General features: G+C 41.7%; 1 protein-coding gene across 2 annotated transcripts in view; it reads left to right on the top strand.

The window, feature by feature from the left end:
* The first annotated feature begins 232 nt into the window (after nt 1-232).
* The window catches only part of wnk4a (WNK lysine deficient protein kinase 4a), a 32,887-nt gene continuing 11,843 nt past the window's right edge, over nt 233-21,276 (top strand). Inside the window, exons 1-10 of one of the 2 annotated variants that reach the window (XM_026350661.1) lie at nt 233-534; nt 787-1,452; nt 13,034-13,206; nt 13,576-13,796; nt 14,237-14,394; nt 16,927-17,015; nt 17,528-17,747; nt 18,740-19,100; nt 19,567-19,718; nt 20,117-20,190. In XM_026350661.1, coding sequence (XP_026206446.1) covers nt 820-1,452; nt 13,034-13,206; nt 13,576-13,796; nt 14,237-14,394; nt 16,927-17,015; nt 17,528-17,747; nt 18,740-19,100; nt 19,567-19,718; nt 20,117-20,190 — 2,081 coding nt within the window. In that variant the 5' untranslated portion in view covers nt 233-534; nt 787-819. The remainder of the gene's footprint in view (nt 535-786; nt 1,453-13,033; nt 13,207-13,575; nt 13,797-14,236; nt 14,395-16,926; nt 17,016-17,527; nt 17,748-18,739; nt 19,101-19,566; nt 19,719-20,116; nt 20,191-21,276) is intronic. The other variant, XM_026350660.1, reaches the window with a different exon arrangement.

Raw genomic sequence — 21,276 nt, 5'->3', positions numbered from 1 at the left:
GTTCTGCAGCTTTTGCGCACAGGCTGTGAAATGAACAAGATGTGGACTGCGTCTGGCACCTGTTCAAATAATCAATGCAAGTAAACGTCAAAAGATATGGATCCTCCTGAAAGTCCTATTTCACGCCAGAGTGTCCCACAGTACTGCTTTAATTTAAATGTTAAAGGAAATTCGCTGATCTGTATCTGCTGAACATAACGTGTCCAAAATGAAAATGAAAACACTAATGAAATTCCCAAGAACACACCGACAGTTTACACACTCTCCTCAAATTCTCCTCCTAATGACTCCCTCTGGATTTGGCCTATTAGCGCGTCAAAGCTGCGAGGGGCGGAGTTGGGAGCGCACACCGGGAGCGCGCAGGACGCACAGCCCTCCTGAGCTCTGTTGATATAGGCAACACCGTCCTTCCACCGGAGGTTATGGCTGAGGACTTTGCAAAGAGAAGAGAGGAGGTCAACAAGGATTCTTTGAAAGCAGCTATGCGTTCATGTGCGTTTATGTGAAATGTTTTTTACCCTGCGGATGTGAACAGTGAGTACATTTTGTGTTTTTACACAGTTATGAAATATTTATAAGGTTGAGCATTGTTGCATATGATAGTTGAGAAATATATATATATATATATATATAGAAAAGTCAGAGTTAATCTTTTGATCTAACTCATATTACAGAGCTGTTATTTTGTGGCATGCCTTTGTTTTGAAGCCACTGACTTCTCTGGCATCATGTAGATCTAACACAGAACTTAAAACTAACGGTGCTCTGTTTTCCTAATGTCATCAGGCTCCAAGTGAAGAAGGCGCTGAACCTGCTCCAATGTCACACGCTCAGGTTGAGATCCCAGGACGCGGCTTCCCAGGCCTGTCCGTGGATATGGCCGATGACTGCCTATCCCTGGTGCCTTCCGTGCTGAGGACGCACGGTTTGGGCGCACGGAGAAACTCTTACGGGCTGCAGAAAATTAGTATGGACATTGATTCACCTCTGTACAGCGGCGCGCTCTCCAAAGCTTTGTCCTGGTCAGCTGAGAATATTCTAACACTGTCCGAGTCCAGAGCAGAGGACGAAAAAACGGATGATTCTCCACAGTCACCGTCTCCTGTCTCCAGCCCCGGCACCAGCTCTAACACACCCCCCTGTAGCCAGGACCCCGACCCTGAGTCCCCGGCTAGTAACTGGGATTCCGCCCCGAGGCCCAGAGCTCAGGACGCCAGCTCGGACTCTGAAAGTGAACTTAAAAATAAACAACACAAGCTCTTGTCTCGCATCACGTTTGACACTCAGTGGGAGCAGGAAGAGAAAGAGGACGTGGAGACCAAAGCGGTGGCAACTTCACCTGATGGAAGGTACCTCAAATTCAACATAGAGATTGGAAGGGGGTCTTTCAAAACGGTCTACAAGGGACTGGACACTGAGACCACTGTGGAGGTGGCATGGTGTGAGCTACAGGTAGGATGACTTATTTATTGATGTTTGATCACACCTTTAATTTATTTTAAATGTCGTTTTTTTAGTTTTATAAATTAAGTGAACCTTTTCATCTGTCTATTAATCTCCGGAGCTCATTTCTTTACACCAGTGTTGCACAAAGTTTACTGCAGCATATCTTTCCACAGACAGGGACAGGAATATGCTGTAGGCTTATACTTTGCATGCTTTCCAACCCCACTTCACTCTAATACCTCTTCAGGACCTCAGGGTTGATGTGAAACATCTAATTTACTGCATATTATTCCTTGTTGACCTTGAGTTGGGCTGTGTCAAACCTGTGTACGGCAACCCAGGTCACCCTGTCAGCAGTCAGCTCCAGTTGAACCACTCTCCTGTCATGATCCCTCTAATCTCTGTTTTCATTTTGAACCGGTGACACCAAGGTTAGCCGAGTGTCTCACGTGCAAACTATAAACAACAAGAAGCAATAGATCATTTAAATGCAGCTCTGATGATCTGATGTTAGGGCCACATGTGGGTTGGAATGTTTCTACGTGTGATGGGACCTGATCATGTCCAGATATCCTGATTTGAAACATGTAAATGTCACTAATAAGCAGATCAAATACAGTTGGTATGTCTCCGTCTGTTGATGATAGGTAGTGTGCTGTAAATTTGTATAGATGTCGGCCAAATGCCCGCGTTTGGCGTTCGTTCAGGCACCAGACAGCCTGGATAACAGCTGCCACCTCTCATGCGTACATGGTTTGATAGCACGGCGAGGATTTAAAGATTTAAGCTTTAAGTTCACCCTTAACATTTGCCATAATGTGTGTGACGTGAACTTGTATCAGTATCTGTCAGCCATATGAGCCGTCTTAGGTGTGGAGTTGTGCCCCGTGCTCTCTAACCCTCAAATTAAGCCCTGTGCCACTGACATTGAACTACATTTAAAGTTATTCCTAACAGTCTATTCTTCAAGCCAGTGAAAGTTTAAAGGTGCAACTACTCATAAAAACGCCTTCCACTTTTAATCAGTAAAATACACAGAGGTCATCTTTGTTTTCCTTTCGAGCTCTGCGAGAGAAACTGGAGCACAGACAGTCAGGGATTATACAGGGTGAAGTGAATCTGCCCCCAAAGCTCAAGCTCCAGCACCAGCAGGTGGGGACTTGTGCCTCAAGAGCCGACCTGTCAGTTCACACAACAGGTGTCTGTTTGGGAGGTAGAGAGTCACTCTCGGGCTCTGAGCTCGGGCTCTACCTGCACTGTTGCAACACAGATCTCTTCCCTCAGGTCAAACACATCATTTATATGCTGTGACTTTTAAAGCGTACTTCTGTTTAAACTCTTGTGGAATGAAAAGGGCAAGGCATTATGTTGTGGCTCTGTGGCTAGGGGCCATGTTGGAAACAAGTATGCCATTTCATCTCTTTACTTGAGGCATGAGCCCAGTTAAGCTCCTTAATCACCCCTAATAAGCTTAAAGGTGGCCATTGTTGATATGGTTACTGTTGTGATAAGTTAACCTCAAAGAGACGGACTCAGCTGCAGTCCGCCCGCTTAACCAAAATCACTATCCCGTCCTCCCCATGTACCCCTGAAACGAACACAAAAGCTGGCTGTTGGTGGCTAAACACAACCACTCATGTAATGTTGATGTAGCAGCAGTCGAAGGTGCGTCATTACAAGTCAGGTAGAAAAACCTTAAGCTCTTTTAACTATGTATTACAGAGCCTGAGCTGTAATCTGCAGGGAGTTTAGAACATGAAGAAAGTTCAAACAGCATCTGCTTTAGCTGATTCCCACTTAAACAAATCATCCTTTCAATTAGTCATAACTCTCATTGAGACACTCACTGCTTTTCTCCTGTGTAGAGTATGTAGTATAACATGGGGCACAGGCCCGACAGGGTGGCGTCCACAGAATCTTTGTGCTTGCACACAAAGAGTAAACAACACGTTTAGATTTGGGCATGAAATGCAACACCGAGATCAGCCAACACAGAAGAAAAGAAACTGACCGAGCTTACGTCAGCGCTCATAAACTAAATCACTTGTATCAAGGCTGTAAAACTATACAAAAGTAATCACTCAGTGGCATCAGAGCGTTGTGTTTACATTACAGTTGCGTTCCCTGTGCAGTTTCCTCATGTGGTTACTTTCTTTTGAGTGTACCTGTCCCACTGTGGTTTTTTGTTTTCCTGTTTTATTAAGATTAGTGTATGACCAGGATTGTGCTATGAACAATAAAAACAAATTAAAGTGTATCTCAGATATACTGAAACATGTGTGCCGCATAACAAAAGATCCAAAGAAATAGTTTTGAATGAAACGTAGAGCTGATAAAAAATGGATGAGCCATCGTACGGTCTCCTCCCACTTGCATTCACCTTCACTGTGCTCACTGTGTTGCACAAAGGACGATTTATAACCTGCTGTAATTCTTTTGTATATCACTGATCTCTAATAAACATGCATCAAACATGAAATCACACGGCGTCATGAGCGTGGTTTTATCCCACACAACAAACCGTGAACGCAACAGCACACTGATAGGAAGGAGTGCACTCAGGCACATATCCTTTTTGGTGAGCCCCTTTAAAGGGCATGGCTTGCACAATACCCGATTATTCAAGGAGCAGTTTCCAGAAGGTACACTGTTATGTTTCATTCTCATACTTCAACCAACACTTCAGTCATGCAAGATTTAAAAGTACTGCAGCATTAAGGCAGTTTTCTACCATTCTGAGATGCAAAGTTGAAAAAGTGCAACACACATAATTATAACACTTGTCTCCTGAACATATTGTGGATCATTATTAATAAGTTGCTCACTGTTTCGTTCATTCATCATCATAATAAGTCATCATCATGACGTATACTATTATCAACAGTTTAACTGACAACTTATCTGGTTGTTTAAAGTCATTAGTCTCAAGGTATCAGAGTTACCTGAGGACAAAAGAAGTGAGAGAAGGAAAAGAGGAGGGGGTGTAGTGGTAATGGGAGATTTATATCACCCCTGCTGTAGTAAACTATAGCAGAGAAAGTGGGCTCATGGGGTAGTGAGAACTGGAAGCTGCACTAGCACCAGATCAAATTAAAGCTGTAAAACCTTATTAATGTGTTGCTACTGGATCTGCACAGTTTGTATTCTGACTTATGATGTTAAACAAAGAAAGCATAAATCGACTTTGGCACAAACGCCTCTCTTTTGCTGCCCTGGCTGCGTAACCGTAATCTGAATACGGCCAGTGTTCGGTGACATAACACAGGCTGAGGGCTATCTATTAGTTCGACTGTAGCCAACATCAACACTGTGTTTCCTTGCGGGGCCTGCGGGGCCTGCGGGGCCTGCGGTGCAGCGAGCTCCGGGCTTATCAGGACTAGCCAATGTTGCTCTGAGGAGAAAGTGAAGGAGGCCCACGATAGACTTCATTTACACAGGGCAGTGCGTCACTTTGACTGTTTGCATCAGCTCTGCTCTGACCGAAAGGAAAGGCCCCACCGTGCCACCTATACCATTCGTCGCACACTGAAAATGCAATGAGTTGGTGATTGTTCTGCAAGATACAGCTTGTCTGTATCATACAGCGTGCACCCAGGGCTAAAACTAGATAACAGTTTCTCATTGGCTGCTGTGCACAGTGTGCTACTGTCTCTTTTAGGGTGGATACTGTAGGCACAAGCTGGGACAGCATGGTGGCTTTGTGTTCAGGGCCCTTGGGCTATTTGGTGTGTTCGTATGTGTCTATGGGAAACCAAAGTGCTCACAGGTGTGAAGATAAGAGTGAATGAGTTTGTACGTATAGTACAGTATGTCTTAGCCGTGTGATTGGCAGTTGACGATACCCTGCTTCCCACCTAATCCACGCTGGAGGAGGTTGTCATGTTCTGTGACCTTTAAGTGAAATAGTTGCTTAAAAGACTTAGAAGACCTACATAGAGAAGCCTTAAGAAGAAGTCTTAAAGAAACATATAATAATATTATATTATTTTTAAGTACAATGAAATGTTTTTCTTGATGAGCAGTTTGTTAGACCTGTACCTCTGTGTTTGTCAATGTAATAAACAATAAACGTCGAGTTAAGTAAGCAGATTGAGGGTTCATAAACAGCTTCATTCATTTTTAGAGTTATAGTATTTTACAGTAATGCCTTTTCAATAGCTTGTGTAAGCTTATCTAAGTTTTGATTAACAGAAAGCTAAACACGATAGCCCAGATAGGCCTGTGTTAGTCAGACTCCCAACACATACAAACACAGTAATCTGACTCTCTGTTTGATTTTCTATTCTGTTTGGGACCTTATCAAACATCCAGAATATTCTGTGAACATTTAATTTCATTGACTTAAAGTATCAGAAAGCATCATTTACCTTCTGTCATAACAAGGAAAGGATCAGGAAAATGCATCCACCAGCAGTGCTCATCAGGGAATACATGTAATAGTGCCAGACTTCGACTGGGAACAGAACATGGAAAACAGATTAGAAACAGGTTTTCCATCCACCAGATGTAATAAACGAGCTATTGTACTTTTAAACACTCAAGTGTGTCATTGGCAAAGGCACAGTCTCTGCTGAGTCACTACCTTTATTAGGTTCCCTCTGTAGATTGATAGTTCATGTGAGAGATTTCAGTAAGTCGTCCAGGTTTGTTTAAAAGTTTTCCAGCTTCCACTAACAGTACTTTGGTGACCCATATATTATACAATCACTAGGACTGCTTGATTTTGTTCAGATGAAGCTCAAGCTTGTGTCTTGTGCAGGTTTTATCATCTGATATCTTTCAAAATGACATAAATATGTGGAAGAATCCTTTTGTGTTCACATTAATTACATGGGTCCTACAGTGTGTTTTCTTTTGAAATCTCCGTTGAACTTTTCCAACACTGGCGGGTTGGTTATGTTGTGAAAAAGAAAGTTACTGTTTTTAAAACTACATTTCCATCAGCCTCCATGTTACATGTTGTTGTTACTTGTGTCTGACATGTTAGGGTTTCTGTTGCAGTCTTGTACAGTATACGTCAATATGTGTGTGCAGGCACATGTAATGTTTACTCCTACTGGGACAAGCCCTTAACTGTCAGATTACTTCCTAACTATCTATCAAAACTGTTGTTCATAAATATCATTATACTTACACACCTGAGGCCTGTATTCACAGTAGTATACAAATTGTGACTATCTGTAATTTAGTGTGTGCATTTACTGCATGTTTGCTTTACTATCATTATCATTATTACTATTACTATTACTATTCAATATCTGTCCACAGATATTGTGGACAGATCTGTTTTGTACAGTTGTGCACTTACAGCTTCATTTCTGTTTATAAAAAGCCAATAAATGAACACAGGAATATTACAGAATGACACTAGCAATATGATTTTATGATACAATAATTGTGCATTATAATAAATATAATGATAATAATACTCACTGACTTATGGTTTCAGTGCTCCTAGCTTCTGTCACAGTTGTCAACTTTCACATGGAGGCCTTCAGAAAAAACATAATGAAATGATTTGCTCTGGAAAAATCTATTTTCTCCTCCGTATGTTCAGCATTGACAGTGTGTGATTGCATGACTGTTCCTTTAGAGTAAAAAAAAAAAAAACACGTGGTTACCCTGTAGCTTGGGCCCTGGAGAGGCCGGGTCTTGCTTTCTAAACAAACCAAAAACCTTGATTTAATAGCTGTTGTGACTCTGGAGGAAGGGAAAGCTAGCCAGCTAACCTCTGGTCATTTCTCAATTGTGACCGTGTGTGTGTATTGGAGAACGCAAAATGAAGGTGTCAGGAGTGTAAACGTGATCTGAGTTGCCATGTGAGTCCTGGGATGAATCGACCATTTGGAGCCACGTCTTTACTTGTTTGGGGTCCAGCACCGTGCAGCACCCATCAACAAACACTAGAACGTGTCTTCTCAGTCAACAGAAAAACTGTGTTGTCTTAGTTCATATTTATCGTGAAGCTTTTTAGGTGACTAAAGTCGGTGCTCACATTTATTCTCTCAAAATATCCATCATTTTGAGTCTGGTTTGGAGAGTTGAGCAGTGAGTCGAGGATTCATAAATCTTTTATGTTGTTGCCTTCCTGTGACAGAGGCACCAGTTGCATACCATCCCTTGGTCAACTATATCCAGTCCTGGTTGCTAGTGGCACTTGATAGCACATCCTTGTTTGTCAGTGTAATACTATGCTGTAACCCCCCCCACCCCCCCCCACCCCACCAACACTTGGAGCTTGAGCTAATGTGAAGTACAAGTAGTTGCCAAACACACAGTAAACTAAAGATGTGCTGAGCTTTTTGCATGGGGATGTTGCCATTAATAGAAAAACGAATAGTTGTTTGAATTTCAAACACTTCCTGTAACGATTAAAGATAATTTTTAAACCATGAGCAATTTTATAGGTTGCCAATTTTTAAAAAATGATTGATTATTAATCTCCTTTGGCATGAAAATTGCTTTTTATTCATTAAGCCAAACAACTAGTATTTGCTGCTGCAGACTGTGTTAACAACTTACCAGCATTTCTAACTGTATTGTAAACATTGTTTGTAGTATTGACTTATAACTGAGCATACGTAAATGATATACTAACCCATTATTACGCCATTACACACAACTTATAAACCCTTTTTTAATGGTGTCAATATTTCATCTGCAAAACATGGGGTTTACTTTTCTAACATTCTACTTAAATTAATGACCTAGAGACTTTTCATTGTAGTATTTTCATTCATCCCCTGTGTGACACCCACGTAGGCTTGAACGAATCATTGAAACAAGTATGTGCAAATACAGTTGCAGCAAAAAAACGGCGCCAGATGATTTAAGGAATCTGCCCAAAAGGGATATACCTTCTAAAGCTGGCATATATGCTTTGTCATGTACCTGTTGAGGCTTGTAGTGTGTTAACTGTATCGAGGATGTTAATTATTGTAAGCATTTAAAAATGATTAGGGCGAAGGGAGTTCCCTTTAGAAATGTCAGAGATAATTTTCAAGTGGTGATCACATTAAAATACCTATGTTCTTCTTTCTTCTTCGTCTTCCAAGTGGTGCTGGTCAGAAACATGCCCTGTAGTAAAGGTGTTCACACACAGATTATTGTTTCTGGCTGCCGAGGTTGCCCGACCAGCTGACTCGGTCTAATCGGGGTTAAGAGCCCACGCGTTCGCCTCGGCCCCTGACGGCAGTCGAAGACGTAACTGTGACGAAACATGACAGGCTGTTGTGTCCGCTGTGCCAGTTTACCTACCTGTAACATACAGCTTTCAGTAACTCAGAGTGCAGGATGATGAGCTGCTAAATTATATTATTATTAAATTAAGTTGCACATGTGACACATGACTCGTTTATTGAATTCTCACACAGCTGCTCCATTAAGTAGCTGTAGAATGCTAATAATCAATGACTTTATCTTAAAGTTGTTACTTCCTCATGTTGTCATGACTGCTCTGCTGTGTTTTCGACAACAAAAATCTTACAGGTTGTGTCCTTCAGTAATCTTGTGATATTTCTGCTGTTCACTGGGTTTGCTGAAGGGGAGAAAGTGTTTTTCATTCACACTGTTCTCTTTATTACAATGAGGGAACTGCTAATATAGGGAGGTTGTTTGTAACACAGCGGGGTTATTTGGTCAGGACGAGGTGAGTATTGAATCGGGTTTCTGCTTAACCATGACCTGAGATGGCTGAAAAGTGTCACAGGTTACACTGGTACGTACATGCAGTGTTCATAAGCTGCCATTTAGGAAGCACAACAAAAGACAATCATACAGTTCCTATAGATGGGAAGAAATGAGGTGGAGCAGGTTTGTAGCGTGCAAGGAAAAGTCACCACTTACTATAATTGCACAGGTCAATGCTCAGCATGAAAGGTAAGAGGATTATTTAAGAAACCGCCGAGCAGTTTATAGAAGACTAAAAGCAAACACCAGACAGGTTAAGAGATGTCAAGAATAACAAAGTAAATAGACTAAAGATACAAGGCCGCCCAGCTCTCAAACAAATCAATCTTAGTCTCTCAAACAAGGTGGTGCAATACTTTTTAAGACGACATGTACACGGCACAGACGGCAGCCTTGTACTCATGCAGAGCTGGACCGATAAATCCAGGCTAGTGTCTATTGGTTTATTATATTAGCTTACAGCAGATATATCGGTAGTAGTGTACAGTATATGTTGACCGATAAGTAAACAGTAAATAGCAGTGCAAATAATCCAAAATAGGTTTGAGGTAAGTTAGAAAGTGTGTCACAATTATATAGTTTGTCCTCATAAGCTTCTATGTTGAAAAAGCATCTAAACCATGTGAAGATTTGTTTGACAGCCAACTTTTCACTACCGAGATGCACGAGTGTAATCCTTTCTCTACATCTCTTCCACCGTCGGGTCAAGTTCTCCGAGTGAGAACAGCAGTCACCAGCAGGTTTGAGGCCTCAATCCTTACGAGATTAATGGCTAACCTCTCTCTGCCCACTGCATTTACAGAACAGGTTGGGTTTTCCTTGGAAAGAGCACACTGCCACCTCAGTTCCCACCTGCAGCCACCTAAATGCAACACTGTCCAGGGCGAGTGCCTACGTGCGGGTTTATGCGAAGTGTATGTCAGTCAGGGCAGGTATGTAAGTCTTAGAGGCATGAGGTCAGGTTTTTTTTGTTTTTCTTACCATGTTGCCTTTGACCTCAATCCTGGAGCTTGGCGAGTCAGTCGACACCGCCTCTGATGGACAGTGGTTTGCTGAAGCTGTGCAGGTTCTCTCCAGCGAACTCTGTCAACAAAAGGACTCTGTGAAGGAACCTTATCAGTTTGTCCCTCAAAAGCTCAAATAGAGGGTATTTCAGGAATCGTAAAAAAGTTACTACTACTCAATCTTACTTCATGGTATTATATTAAATTCTATATTAAATTTAATTACATTTTAGCCCTTTTATGGGATTTGTTGACAATAAGAAAAATACATTGACTTTATCCTTTTAATGGATAAAAATATCATTTTTACATTCTTTACAAATAAATATTCTTTTCAAAATTTGGAAGTATTCAATATGTGACTATGTAAAACTGTATTGAAAGTCCTACATCTCACCCCCCGTCCATCCCTCAAAGCTATAAGTAGTCTGACTGGATCCATTTTTTACATGCCCTACTTTTCTCTCTAAGGTTTGTCAGGATTCTTGCCGGTACCACAGTGTATCCACACACTGGCTGGATTTTACCCAAATCCTGGCCAGACTTTACTGTTCCTGTATTAAGCCACAGCGTACACCACCTGGTTTGGTGCAAACGTTGGCTGAGATCTAGTGTTCATGTCCTGGTTGTCATAATAGGGGCACTGACAGGGTCTTTTTAATACCAGTGGCTCCTCTACCATCAACACTTCTTATGTAACTCCACGTATGTGGCACCAAGCCCAAGTATTTCCACCCCTAGCTAATGCAGACCCCCCAACTCAACACACACACACCTTCCAGACACTAAGAATAAATCATCCAGCTAGAAGAGACAATAATATAAGAAAGCTTTTAGCCAAGGTTCACACTCTTCTGTTTCTGGATATACCCACATGTCTTTTTGAAACAGAGATGGTTTGTTTTTGTGGCTCCCCCCTGCATCGCCTTCTCTAGTGTTATGCAACGTTTTTTGGCCTCATTTTTCAAAGAGGGGAGGTGGAAGAGAGAGGTGGGTGCAAATACATGCAGTCAGATATCCCATGGAAAAGTTAGATACAGTAGAAGTCCTACACTGCTGTCGGTAGAATATTCATTCCTTGTGAAATCACATTGCGCCTCTGACTAAATATAGATATGAAACACACTGTAGTTATGTGCAGTAAGAGAAGTAATCATGTTTAATAAATTTGTCTTACATTAAGTAGTCTGCGGGTATAATGACTCTAAATCAAACGGAGGCATTACTGCATGTTTGGTTTTCATTTCTGCTATTAGTCACAGCTTAAGTGAGTGTGTTTACTGGGAGGAGGCATTTTTATTTTACCCTGAAATTAACCAGCACCAACATCACTGAAGTCAGATTCCAACACTACAATGTTAACACAGCTCGTACTTGTTGCCATCTGTATTTAATTTTCCTTCTGTACTTTCTGACATCTTAAATTCTTCACTTTGGTGGCTGAGCACTGGTTTTGATGAGTCACATGAATTAACCACTCAGTTTGTTCAGCAACTCCCATTTTATGAACAGCGTTCAGCGTTTCCACAGCAGCATTGTGGTTCTTTCAGGAATGCCAGTATTTCGCAATCGTGCTGTGAAGCATGCCAAATTGTAGTAAATCCTGTGGTTTTGGAAGTGTCAGGATCTCCAAGTGCCTCGGCTGCACGCCTCAGCTAATGCTGCGCCGACTGTGCTGCAAACAGCCATCACTTCTCCACACAGGCGACTATCCACAGGAGACAAAGCTTTCTGCAGAGGGGTCTGATGTTCTCATGCTTAGATACATAAATATCCAGATGCACATCAACCCATAAACCCAGTGACTCACTCACTCACGCACAAACATTTTCACCATGATTTGTATGAGTTTACATGTATTTCCTTAGTTTTCAAATCACACTCAGTTGTAAAACTTCGATGTCCATTTCTGTAATTTGGGGCTAAAGCTAAACTGAGTGCAGCTCTGAACTAACTTACTCAGAAGATGAATGAACATGTGTGTGATCTATTAACTTTTCTTTAAGTCTGGTGACTCGATATAATCACGAATTCTACTCTTGACTCAAGATGGTTTTCTTTTTGCAAACCATGTAGCTTTAACTTATGACGAATAAGCTGCAACTTGTGTTTGTGTTATAAACTCATCACTATTCACTGTAAACTAAACTGCTTGGTCAGAAGTCACCTATGTCTCTGCAAGCTCAGGGCCTCATGTTTGAATGGCCGGTGTAATATGACAGTCTGACAGGTGACTGACGTAGGTAAATAGGGTCTTTCGTTGTGTGACTTCAGACAGTCTGACTCCTGTGCTGCGTCGAAGCATCAACATTAGCTGTGTTACGTCCTCGCTTTCTGGGAAAGAGCACAGACAAGGAGAGAGTAGCGGTCACGTTGATTGTAAGCAAAAACATATGCAGAGCATTTTTTCCTGAAATCCGTCTCAATGCAGGATTCATGGTCCTCAAGTCTCCTGGGAGTTTTCCACTAACTACCCACCACAGGCAGAGTTACTCCAACAGCAGCTAAATTGGACCATTCATCCTAGAGGAAGCACAAAAAAGGCCTGTGTTCATCTAGCCTGATTTTGGTGTTTGGTTCGGTTTTACGTGGATTTCAGAATCCTCCACCTTAAACTTGTAAAGTCACAGCCCTCCCCAAAAAAGATAAATCGGATTATGTAACTGGAGGGTCACCTAATGGGTGACCCTGTGGTTTCCAATCCCACTGTGGGCACATTAGCTGAAGTAAAAGTCATTTATCAAATTGGTCCCGTGTAGTTGTTTGTTATATTTATTGCTACATATTTACGTAACCCTGACAAAACCTGACCAGATGTACAAGCTACTAAGACTTATAAGTGGAGTTCTACTATCAATATATTTATACTAAAAGCTGTGTTTACTCCTCTGCAGACTCGTAAGCTAACCAAGGCGGAGCGCCAACGTTTCAGCGAGGAAGTGGAGATGCTGAAGGGGCTGCAGCACCCGAACATCGTCCGATTCCACGACTCATGGAAGTCAACTGTGAAGGGACACAAGTGCATCATCCTGGTGACTGAACTCATGACGTCAGGCACGCTAAAAACGTGAGTCTCCAGTGAATCCAGTCTCCAGTTCTCCATGTTTAAAAGTTCATTTGTATACACAATCCTTTTTTAAGAAGGTGTCCGCATGTGTCAAGTGGCGGATATCCTCTTTCCAAACACAACAGAACTTTTCTGTCGTGTGTGACAACTTGTCTTTTGCTTTTAAAGTTATAGTATAACTTGCAGAAAAAGGACGGGAGAATCGCTCCTCTCCCAATAAGGTGTTCAAGGAGAGAATTCAGGAATCTAGCTCACTTCCCCTGAGTTGTCAAACGAAGAGATGAATTATTTTCTGGCACTTAAAATCTCCCTCCTCTTGCTATCATCTGTTTAGACTGGAATGTTTAATTTTATCCTCCTCTGTTTTAGGTACTTGAAGAGGTTCAAGGAGATGAAGCTGAAGCTGCTGCAGCGCTGGAGTCGTCAGATCCTCAAAGGGCTTCACTTCCTGCACACGCGCACTCCTCCCATCATCCACCGCGACCTCAAGTGTGACAACATCTTCATCACAGGGCCTACTGGTTCCGTCAAAATAGGAGATCTGGGGCTAGCCACTCTCAAAAGTGCCTCTTTTGCTAAAAGTGTTATTGGTAAGTGTAAATTTGGTCTCTGCGTGGGTGTTTATCCTGTTTGGCCAAACTGGAGAAATGACTTGTTGCACTAATGTCTGAAGGAGATAGTGTCTCCTACAAAACGATGCTTAAATTCCAGCAGTTTAATTACTAAGTGTACTAAGTGGGAACTTGCTTGTTGTAAATACGTGCAGGGAGTGTCAGTCATCAGAGGCAATAAAAAGACCTGTTTATTCCTGTTGAGCAAAAATAAGCAGAATTAATCATTATTTCTTTTGGTTTAAGGTTGTATACTCTAATTAACTCTAATTAATTTTAACGTTCTTTTTGAAAAAGCCTGTTAAAGGTCTACATTTCGTTGGTGTCACCTGTGCACAGTAGAGAGTGGTAGTGAGAAGGTACAAGGTATTACATGATTTATTAATAATGTAATATCTGCTGACGTTTGTCTCTGACAGGAACACCTGAGTTCATGGCCCCAGAGATGTACGAGGAGAAGTACGATGAAGCAGTGGATGTCTATGCCTTCGGAATGTGCATCCTAGAGATGGCCACCTCTGAGTATCCGTACTCCGAGTGCCAAAATGCTGCTCAGATCTACCGCAAAGTCACCAGTGTGAGTAAGGGTTGGAGGACCAGCTCATGTTTTAAACTGTATTTAATGTAATTGTCCACACATGTTCACTTTCTTCCATGTGCACACTGGAATTAGGCTAAGAGGAACCAGGATATCTTGTGCATACCTGTGGATAGCCTGCGTTCTTGGAAAACAGGGGCCCACATGCAGTGAACGCCTTGTTCTGTCTATTACAGGCTCAGTTTTGTCCATTACAAGGTCGGAGTGCATGATGTAGAAATGCACATTTGTCCAGACCAAATATCTAACTGATCATTTTCACTTGGAAATACCCTCTTCAATTAAAATGTTAAACAGATACATTAGAAAATTAAATATTTTTTTCCTGCATATATCTGTCTAAGGATGACCAGGGCTTGAATCCGAGCCCAGAACCCACTTACAGCACATAAAGTGATGTTGGATTAAGGTTGTATCTGAAAGTTTTATACAGAAAAATGATGCAAAAAAGTATAGTCAGTTTTAAGAGTGTTACATTTCAGTAGTGGCGTAAGGCTGCCATATTTCTAATTGCTCCTGGGTGCCAAATACAGCAATGACGCCACGGTGGGCAAGAGCAGGCGACGGTAGAATTATATGTTTTGGAAAGTGTGTCTCACTCTTGACTCCACAAAGAGGCCTGTTTCTTACAAAAGCAAAGCGTCTATGACGAAAGCTGAAAGTTAAAGTGCCTCTGGCTGCTTCACAAACAAGACAACATAATAATAATGCAGCAAAATTTAATAAATCTCATACTAGATGTGCTTTTTATGAGTTGTTTATGTTTAGTATCCACAGCATCTGTTGATTTATAGCTGGGACACTTTTTTTTACAATGGTATTAACTGACCTATAAATTTTATGTAACTTTTTACTTACTTAACCGACTTGTACCTGATGTCACTTTCCATTTATGAGGCCTAGAGTAAGAAATACGGCTTAACGTATTAAAGGTAGAACACACTGAAATGCTGTTTTCATGTGGGGTGCCTCAAGTGCCTGCAGAACTTCCTGCATATATTTTATTACTTTCACCATCGATTTATCTGTCCGTCATTAAAGGATTTATAGTGGGGTTTTTAAATATATATACATTCCAACAGCCCAACTACATAGCCACATATCATTTGTTTATTTTCATGGAAGTTTCAAGTGGAACCAGTGGTTCAAAAGTTACTATAACTAATGAATCTCACTGTGCACATGAACAGTATTATGTTAAAACAGCGATAGACGTTTCCCCACCACACACTTATATAAATAAGTATAATATAATGCTACGCGGTCGCATTTAGATTTAGTTAGAAGAAATAACCACACTTTACTTTTCTATTTGCTCAAAAGAATTGTTTCAAGTATAAAACAAATGTTGGCATTATTAAAATAAGTCTCTTTAATAAAGTTAAAATGCAATATACTAAACAACATCAATACAGCAACAGCATATTTCTCAAGATCTTAACTGAGCTCTGTCACCACAGGAAAGGAGCAGAGCCACAAATTAGATTTGGACTGAGGGAAAACTGATTTATTCTGAAGGTGCCTGTGAGGACACTGAAGCAACTTACTTAAACAAAGAAACCTCTGTGTTTCTTTTCAGATCCTCCAAATCACATTTCACATGCACTATGAGATAACAGCATTTCTGTGATAGCACTGCAGCTTTTTTAGCTTTTGCATTTGTGTTGGCACTCATCGGTGTGACAGTGACATTTTTTAGAAAACACTATGTAGATTATAGGATTATAGGGTGGTTATGTAACATTTTGTGCAGTAAAGACAAAAGGAAAAGTCAAACACACCAAACTCTACTTTCCTGCAGCTGTCTCTTGTCTCACTTGCAGAGAAAGTGAAAATATCTTGAGAAAATGTTTTATGATCATAACAGTAACTGTGCGAGATGTCAGTCTTTAACTGCAGTAACAAAACGTATCCCTCAGCCCTTCACTGCTAAATCTAATCATTTGGGTGTTTTGACCTAACATCAGCTGGTTGCTTGGGTATCAGCAGGCCAAACATCTTTTTGACCTCGATTCTTTGCTTTCGTATCTGTGTTTTTACTTGGATGGGAACGCTGCTGTAATCTGTGTACATTCTTATGATAGAGTCTAGAAAAACCTCCCTTATTTTCTATAAGTGCTGACTCCTGCCTGAGTATTCTCTGTCAGCTAACGCTGCAGATGATGGAGACACATCTTGGGTTTTTTCCATTTTCATGTGCTCTAGCTTTTTGTGCTCCTCTGCTCTCCTTGACATTATCGCAGAGCAAAATGTCATGCTGGCTAGTGGCAGATGTCACAAATCAGGGGATGACATTAACCTGCAGCTCAGGTGGAACGGGCTGTTTTCTGTCTTCTGTTGCTTCCTGCAAACAGGCGAGGTGTAGGATAAATGCACAAGGAAGAGATCGTTATTGTTGATCACTTATTCTGCACAAAGCACCAGTCTAGTTCAAAAGGGAGACAACTGTCAAAAAAGCACCTCTGGTACTTTTCTTAGTACTCAGTATTCTTTTTTTGAATGTTCCTACAGGGAATAAAACCTGACAGTTTCTACAAAGTCAAAGTCCCTGAACTGAAGGAGATCATTGGGGGATGCATCCGTATGAACAAAGATGAAAGGTAAAAGTACACTGTCATACTCCCCAACATATCATTCCATGGATTTGCTACTAAAACAAGCTGGGAAAATGTGTACAATACTGTATGTGTTGCAATTCGAGTGCATCATTTATAGTTTTCTATAACTTCACCAAAAGCCTCAGCTTTAGTGTGTAATTAGACTTAAGTATTTTAAATGTTTTTCTCTGTTTCATCTGTTTCAGATGTGCATGTAAATAAGTGAAACAAGGTCATAGAAGCCTGATACAAAGCATGTTTTGTAACTCTTTTTGTACTTCCTGTTCTCATCGTAATTTGCTTTTGTAGGCCCAATCTGTGTCATTACCACAGTGATTTGTGTTTATGCTCAATGAGTAGATGCTGAAGGACAAAAGCTAATTTGTTTCTAAGCCTTGAAGCTATTTGTGAACCAGAACTGTAGACAGTTATTAATGACACAGTATGTACTAGGTTCTAAATCTGTCTAATAATTTTCACAAGTCTCTGACAACAATTTACTGATTTCCTTGCAGGTACACCATTCAGGATCTGCTGGATCACCCCTTTTTCCAAGAGAACAACGGCGTGCATGTGGAGCTGGCAGAGGAGGACGACATGGTGAAGTCGGGCCTGAAGCTGTGGCTGCGCATGGACGACACCAAGAAGCTCCACGGGAAGTACAAGGACAACAACGCCATTGAGTTTCTCTTTGAGCTCTACAAAGACGTGCCTGAGGAGGTGGCTCAGGAGATGGTAGGCAAACATACGAGAACAGTATGTTGTGAGGTCAACTTTACTGTCGCAGATTGTAGCAGCTATTAGTGAGGAAATTGAATAATTGATTCCAGATCAACCGATAGAGGAAACCAACCCCCATATGTTCTCTGTATTCTAATCCTATCTTGATTTATAGGGTTTTTTGTTAGAGGAGGGTCGACTGGACATACAGTAATGCTTGCTGAGGTTTATAGCAGAGTTAAGCACCAGTTTCCAGCCCACAAATTCATTAGATTACAGTAGATGTAGGTGAGATGTTCAAATATTCTGTTCTTAACTAATATCATATCACACAATCTGACATTATTGGTGGAATGAAAATTTCTCTTTGAGTTATCACTCTTTGACATTTGACCCCGGACAGTAAAAGCAGCCTGAGTAATGCACCCCAGCATCATTATGGTTCTTTTATGACACTGTTATGACAGAAACACTCAAATGTGCTCCAGCCCATAAAGAACACGCTGTGCCATGTGTGGCAAAGGCAAGTTCAACATTTAATCATCGCTGGTTGGAAATGTGAGAGCGTGTCTCAGGAAGCAGCCGAGGTCACGTCTTTAATAATATAATGGCTTTCTTCCTTGTTCCGAAACAGGCTTTTATGTCCTCCAGAAACCCTTCTTAGAGGTCACTTTTAATGAAAATGCAAGCCAGAATTCATTACTTGTTTATCTCTTTGTGGTATTTTTCATCAAGATCAAATTTTGTATCAGCAGGGGACATCAAGTCCTGCTGATTTGCTGTAATCTGACAATGTGTTGAGAGGCAAGGTCAGACTGAGCGTCCCACTCTTCTGTACTGGGTGTCACAGAAGGACCATGTGTGTTGGTTTCATACATTTTTACACACATCAAAGGACTGACTGTTGATGTCACCGCTGGCCCGGGCAGCTCATTGAGTGTAGGCAGTCAACAAACGTGATTTATACACATGTTGTGCCTTGACCATGTTTGTATGTCGCTATGCAGGTCGTGCTTGGCTTTGTATGCGAGGCAGACTTCAAGCTTGTGGCCAAGGCCATACGGGACAGGGTGACGGCCATCAAGCGGCAGAGAGAGAAACTGAGGCGGCAGGCGGAGGAGCAGAAGAAGAAGCAGAAGCAAGAAGCCATAGAGGAAGAACCAGAGCCTCAGCTGTTTTCACCTAAAGTCAGAGATGCTGTTGCTGCAGAGTCTCCCACTCCCGCCATGACGCCCCCAGCCGCCATGCTGTCCCCCGTGACCAGCTCTGTGGACTCCGGTGTCAGCTCCAACTGCCCAGCGGAGCCAGAGGAGCCCGAGGCAGATCAGCACTTCCACATCCGCCATACCAGCCTGTCCTCTGCTAACTGTGAGCCGCTTAACGTAACATCTCATCCTAAACTCTGGAGACAAATGTTTGTTGCTGCAGCTGTACAAAAGAAAGAGCCATTCATATCTCAGAGCACATGGGAGGTGAACAGTGAAATGTCAGACTGTGATTACCCAAACTAGTCCGTATTATTTCACTGTGTTTGTGTGATTGTGCTGTAGCTATGGAACAGTTCTGTGGTTCCATGTAAATCAACAACACAAATAATCTCTCTGGGGTCCTAGTGAAGGGGTTTAATATTGTCTCATTATATCCATCATATCCTGTGTGTCTCCAGAACGAGCTAATCCACAGTGAAACCTCTAAATGAGGGTTTGTGTGTGTGCTGGGTCTTAGTTTAGTGTCAGATGTGTTTGTTTCTGTGCACATTCTGTGTATGGTACAGCTTGTGTCAGTCCACACAGTTGGTCACATGCTAATGGCTTTTTGTGCTTTGTTGAAACAGCTGACTGCGAGACGGACGGCTATCTGAGCTCCTCTGGGCTTCAGGATACCCTGGAGGCCGGCAGCTTCCACATGCCCACGAGCCCCCCCACCACGCACACTGACAGTCCAACTGTAAACAGTTTCCCCATCCCAGCCCTCCGCTTTCCCTCAGTGAGTTTCCTCAATAAAGAGATGGGTTCATTTTACAGTTACATGGCTGCAGATGTAGTTTCTAATTTCAACAAGACTACCAGAGCCTACAGCCGTGCTAGCAGCTCTCAGAGGCTATATATAGACACAGCTGTGCTTTAAGCTACTACTGACATCGCCACGCTAACATACTCAAAATGTGATAATGTTTTGCACGTGTCGTGTTTATGATGATTCAGTCATTCTATAAGCTGGGACCATAAAGTCCATATGCCTGTTTTTATCAAAGCATATTAAGGAATTTTGTGGTTAACACGTTAAAATAATGGAACAGATTTGAAGGAGATCTGTTACTAATAAAGCTGTGATGCTGCTTTTATTCATATTCATCTTACCACTTCCCTTTTTTCCATTTATAGAGTATTGCCGTCTCCAACAACATAGAACAAGGCAACTCAGGTTCCCCGAGTGGCTTTAACTCCCCTGTGGACAGGTAAAGCCCTATAGCCTTATTTGCTCTTTTTCTAGCCGTCCAAAGAACAGTGGAGATCAATAGTCTGGTCTTTATTTTAGTGAAAGACCTAAAAATCTATGTGAACCTAGTAGAAGTGTCTGATCTTCCTCTGTAACTCCTCCTCCTCCTCCACATCTGTAGGGCTGCGACAACACGCTTGAGGCAATCGACAGGCCCTTCTCTGTTTTTATTGCAGTGAAGTAAAACGCACCCTAGCAGGTTTTTCTGTGACTGGGTCTCAGAAGTTGGTGAGGCCCCTGTTTTCCATGTTGGTGGGTGTTAGGGAGACAGCAGCTTTATTCTCTGCACGAGGGCTGACACAGCTCAAGTACGTAGTGTGTGCTCGTGTGTGTGTTGACGCGTTTTCATCTGGCCTCCATCTTTTGACCAGACCAGAACATTTCAGAATCATATTGTCGTCATGCACAGATGTGGCAGCTATTACTTATGTTTGTTTTTGTGAATGATAAATCTGTTGGTTATTTTTTTGTTAATCAACTAATAGTTTAGTCGATGATCAAAGCCCAAGGTGGCCTCAAGATTTTCAAATTGCTTATTTAAACGTTCAAAACCCCAGTTTATAATGACGTACAAAAGAAAAGTGGCACATTCTGACTTAAATTGTTAATCCATGGTCAAAACAGCTGTCAATTAATTAAAATGAATTAATGAGCTTAAATGCTGTCACAGTGGTTTGTCTGTATGATTGACATTTGATGTGCCAGGACTTGTTGAGCATCATGTTTCAAAACAAGTTAGACTTGTCCTATTTAGGATCTAAAACATGTTCCCAGTTGTGCAATTGTTCCTCTGAGAAAAGCCCTGGATTACTGATCAACAGAGTGACTTTCAGAGATCACAAAGCAGAAGGAAGGATCATCTGCAACACCAACACAAAAACGTAGCGGGTGCTTAAAGGTGAAACCCGGCTTAGCTTTGAACTAAAGTTACTTGTGTGGGTGAGTTTTTTAAATAGGGAGAGTTGGCTGCCAACTAGTTGGCCTGTTAATGTTTGCAGACTGTGCTGGAGAGGTGGACGGAGGGGAGTCTGTGGCCACGGCAACC

Source organism: Anabas testudineus, chromosome 19, assembly GCF_900324465.2.
Source record: "Anabas testudineus chromosome 19, fAnaTes1.2, whole genome shotgun sequence".
NCBI classification, from domain to species: domain Eukaryota; kingdom Metazoa; phylum Chordata; class Actinopteri; order Anabantiformes; family Anabantidae; genus Anabas; species Anabas testudineus.
This window is presented reverse-complemented; position numbering and strand designations above follow the sequence as displayed.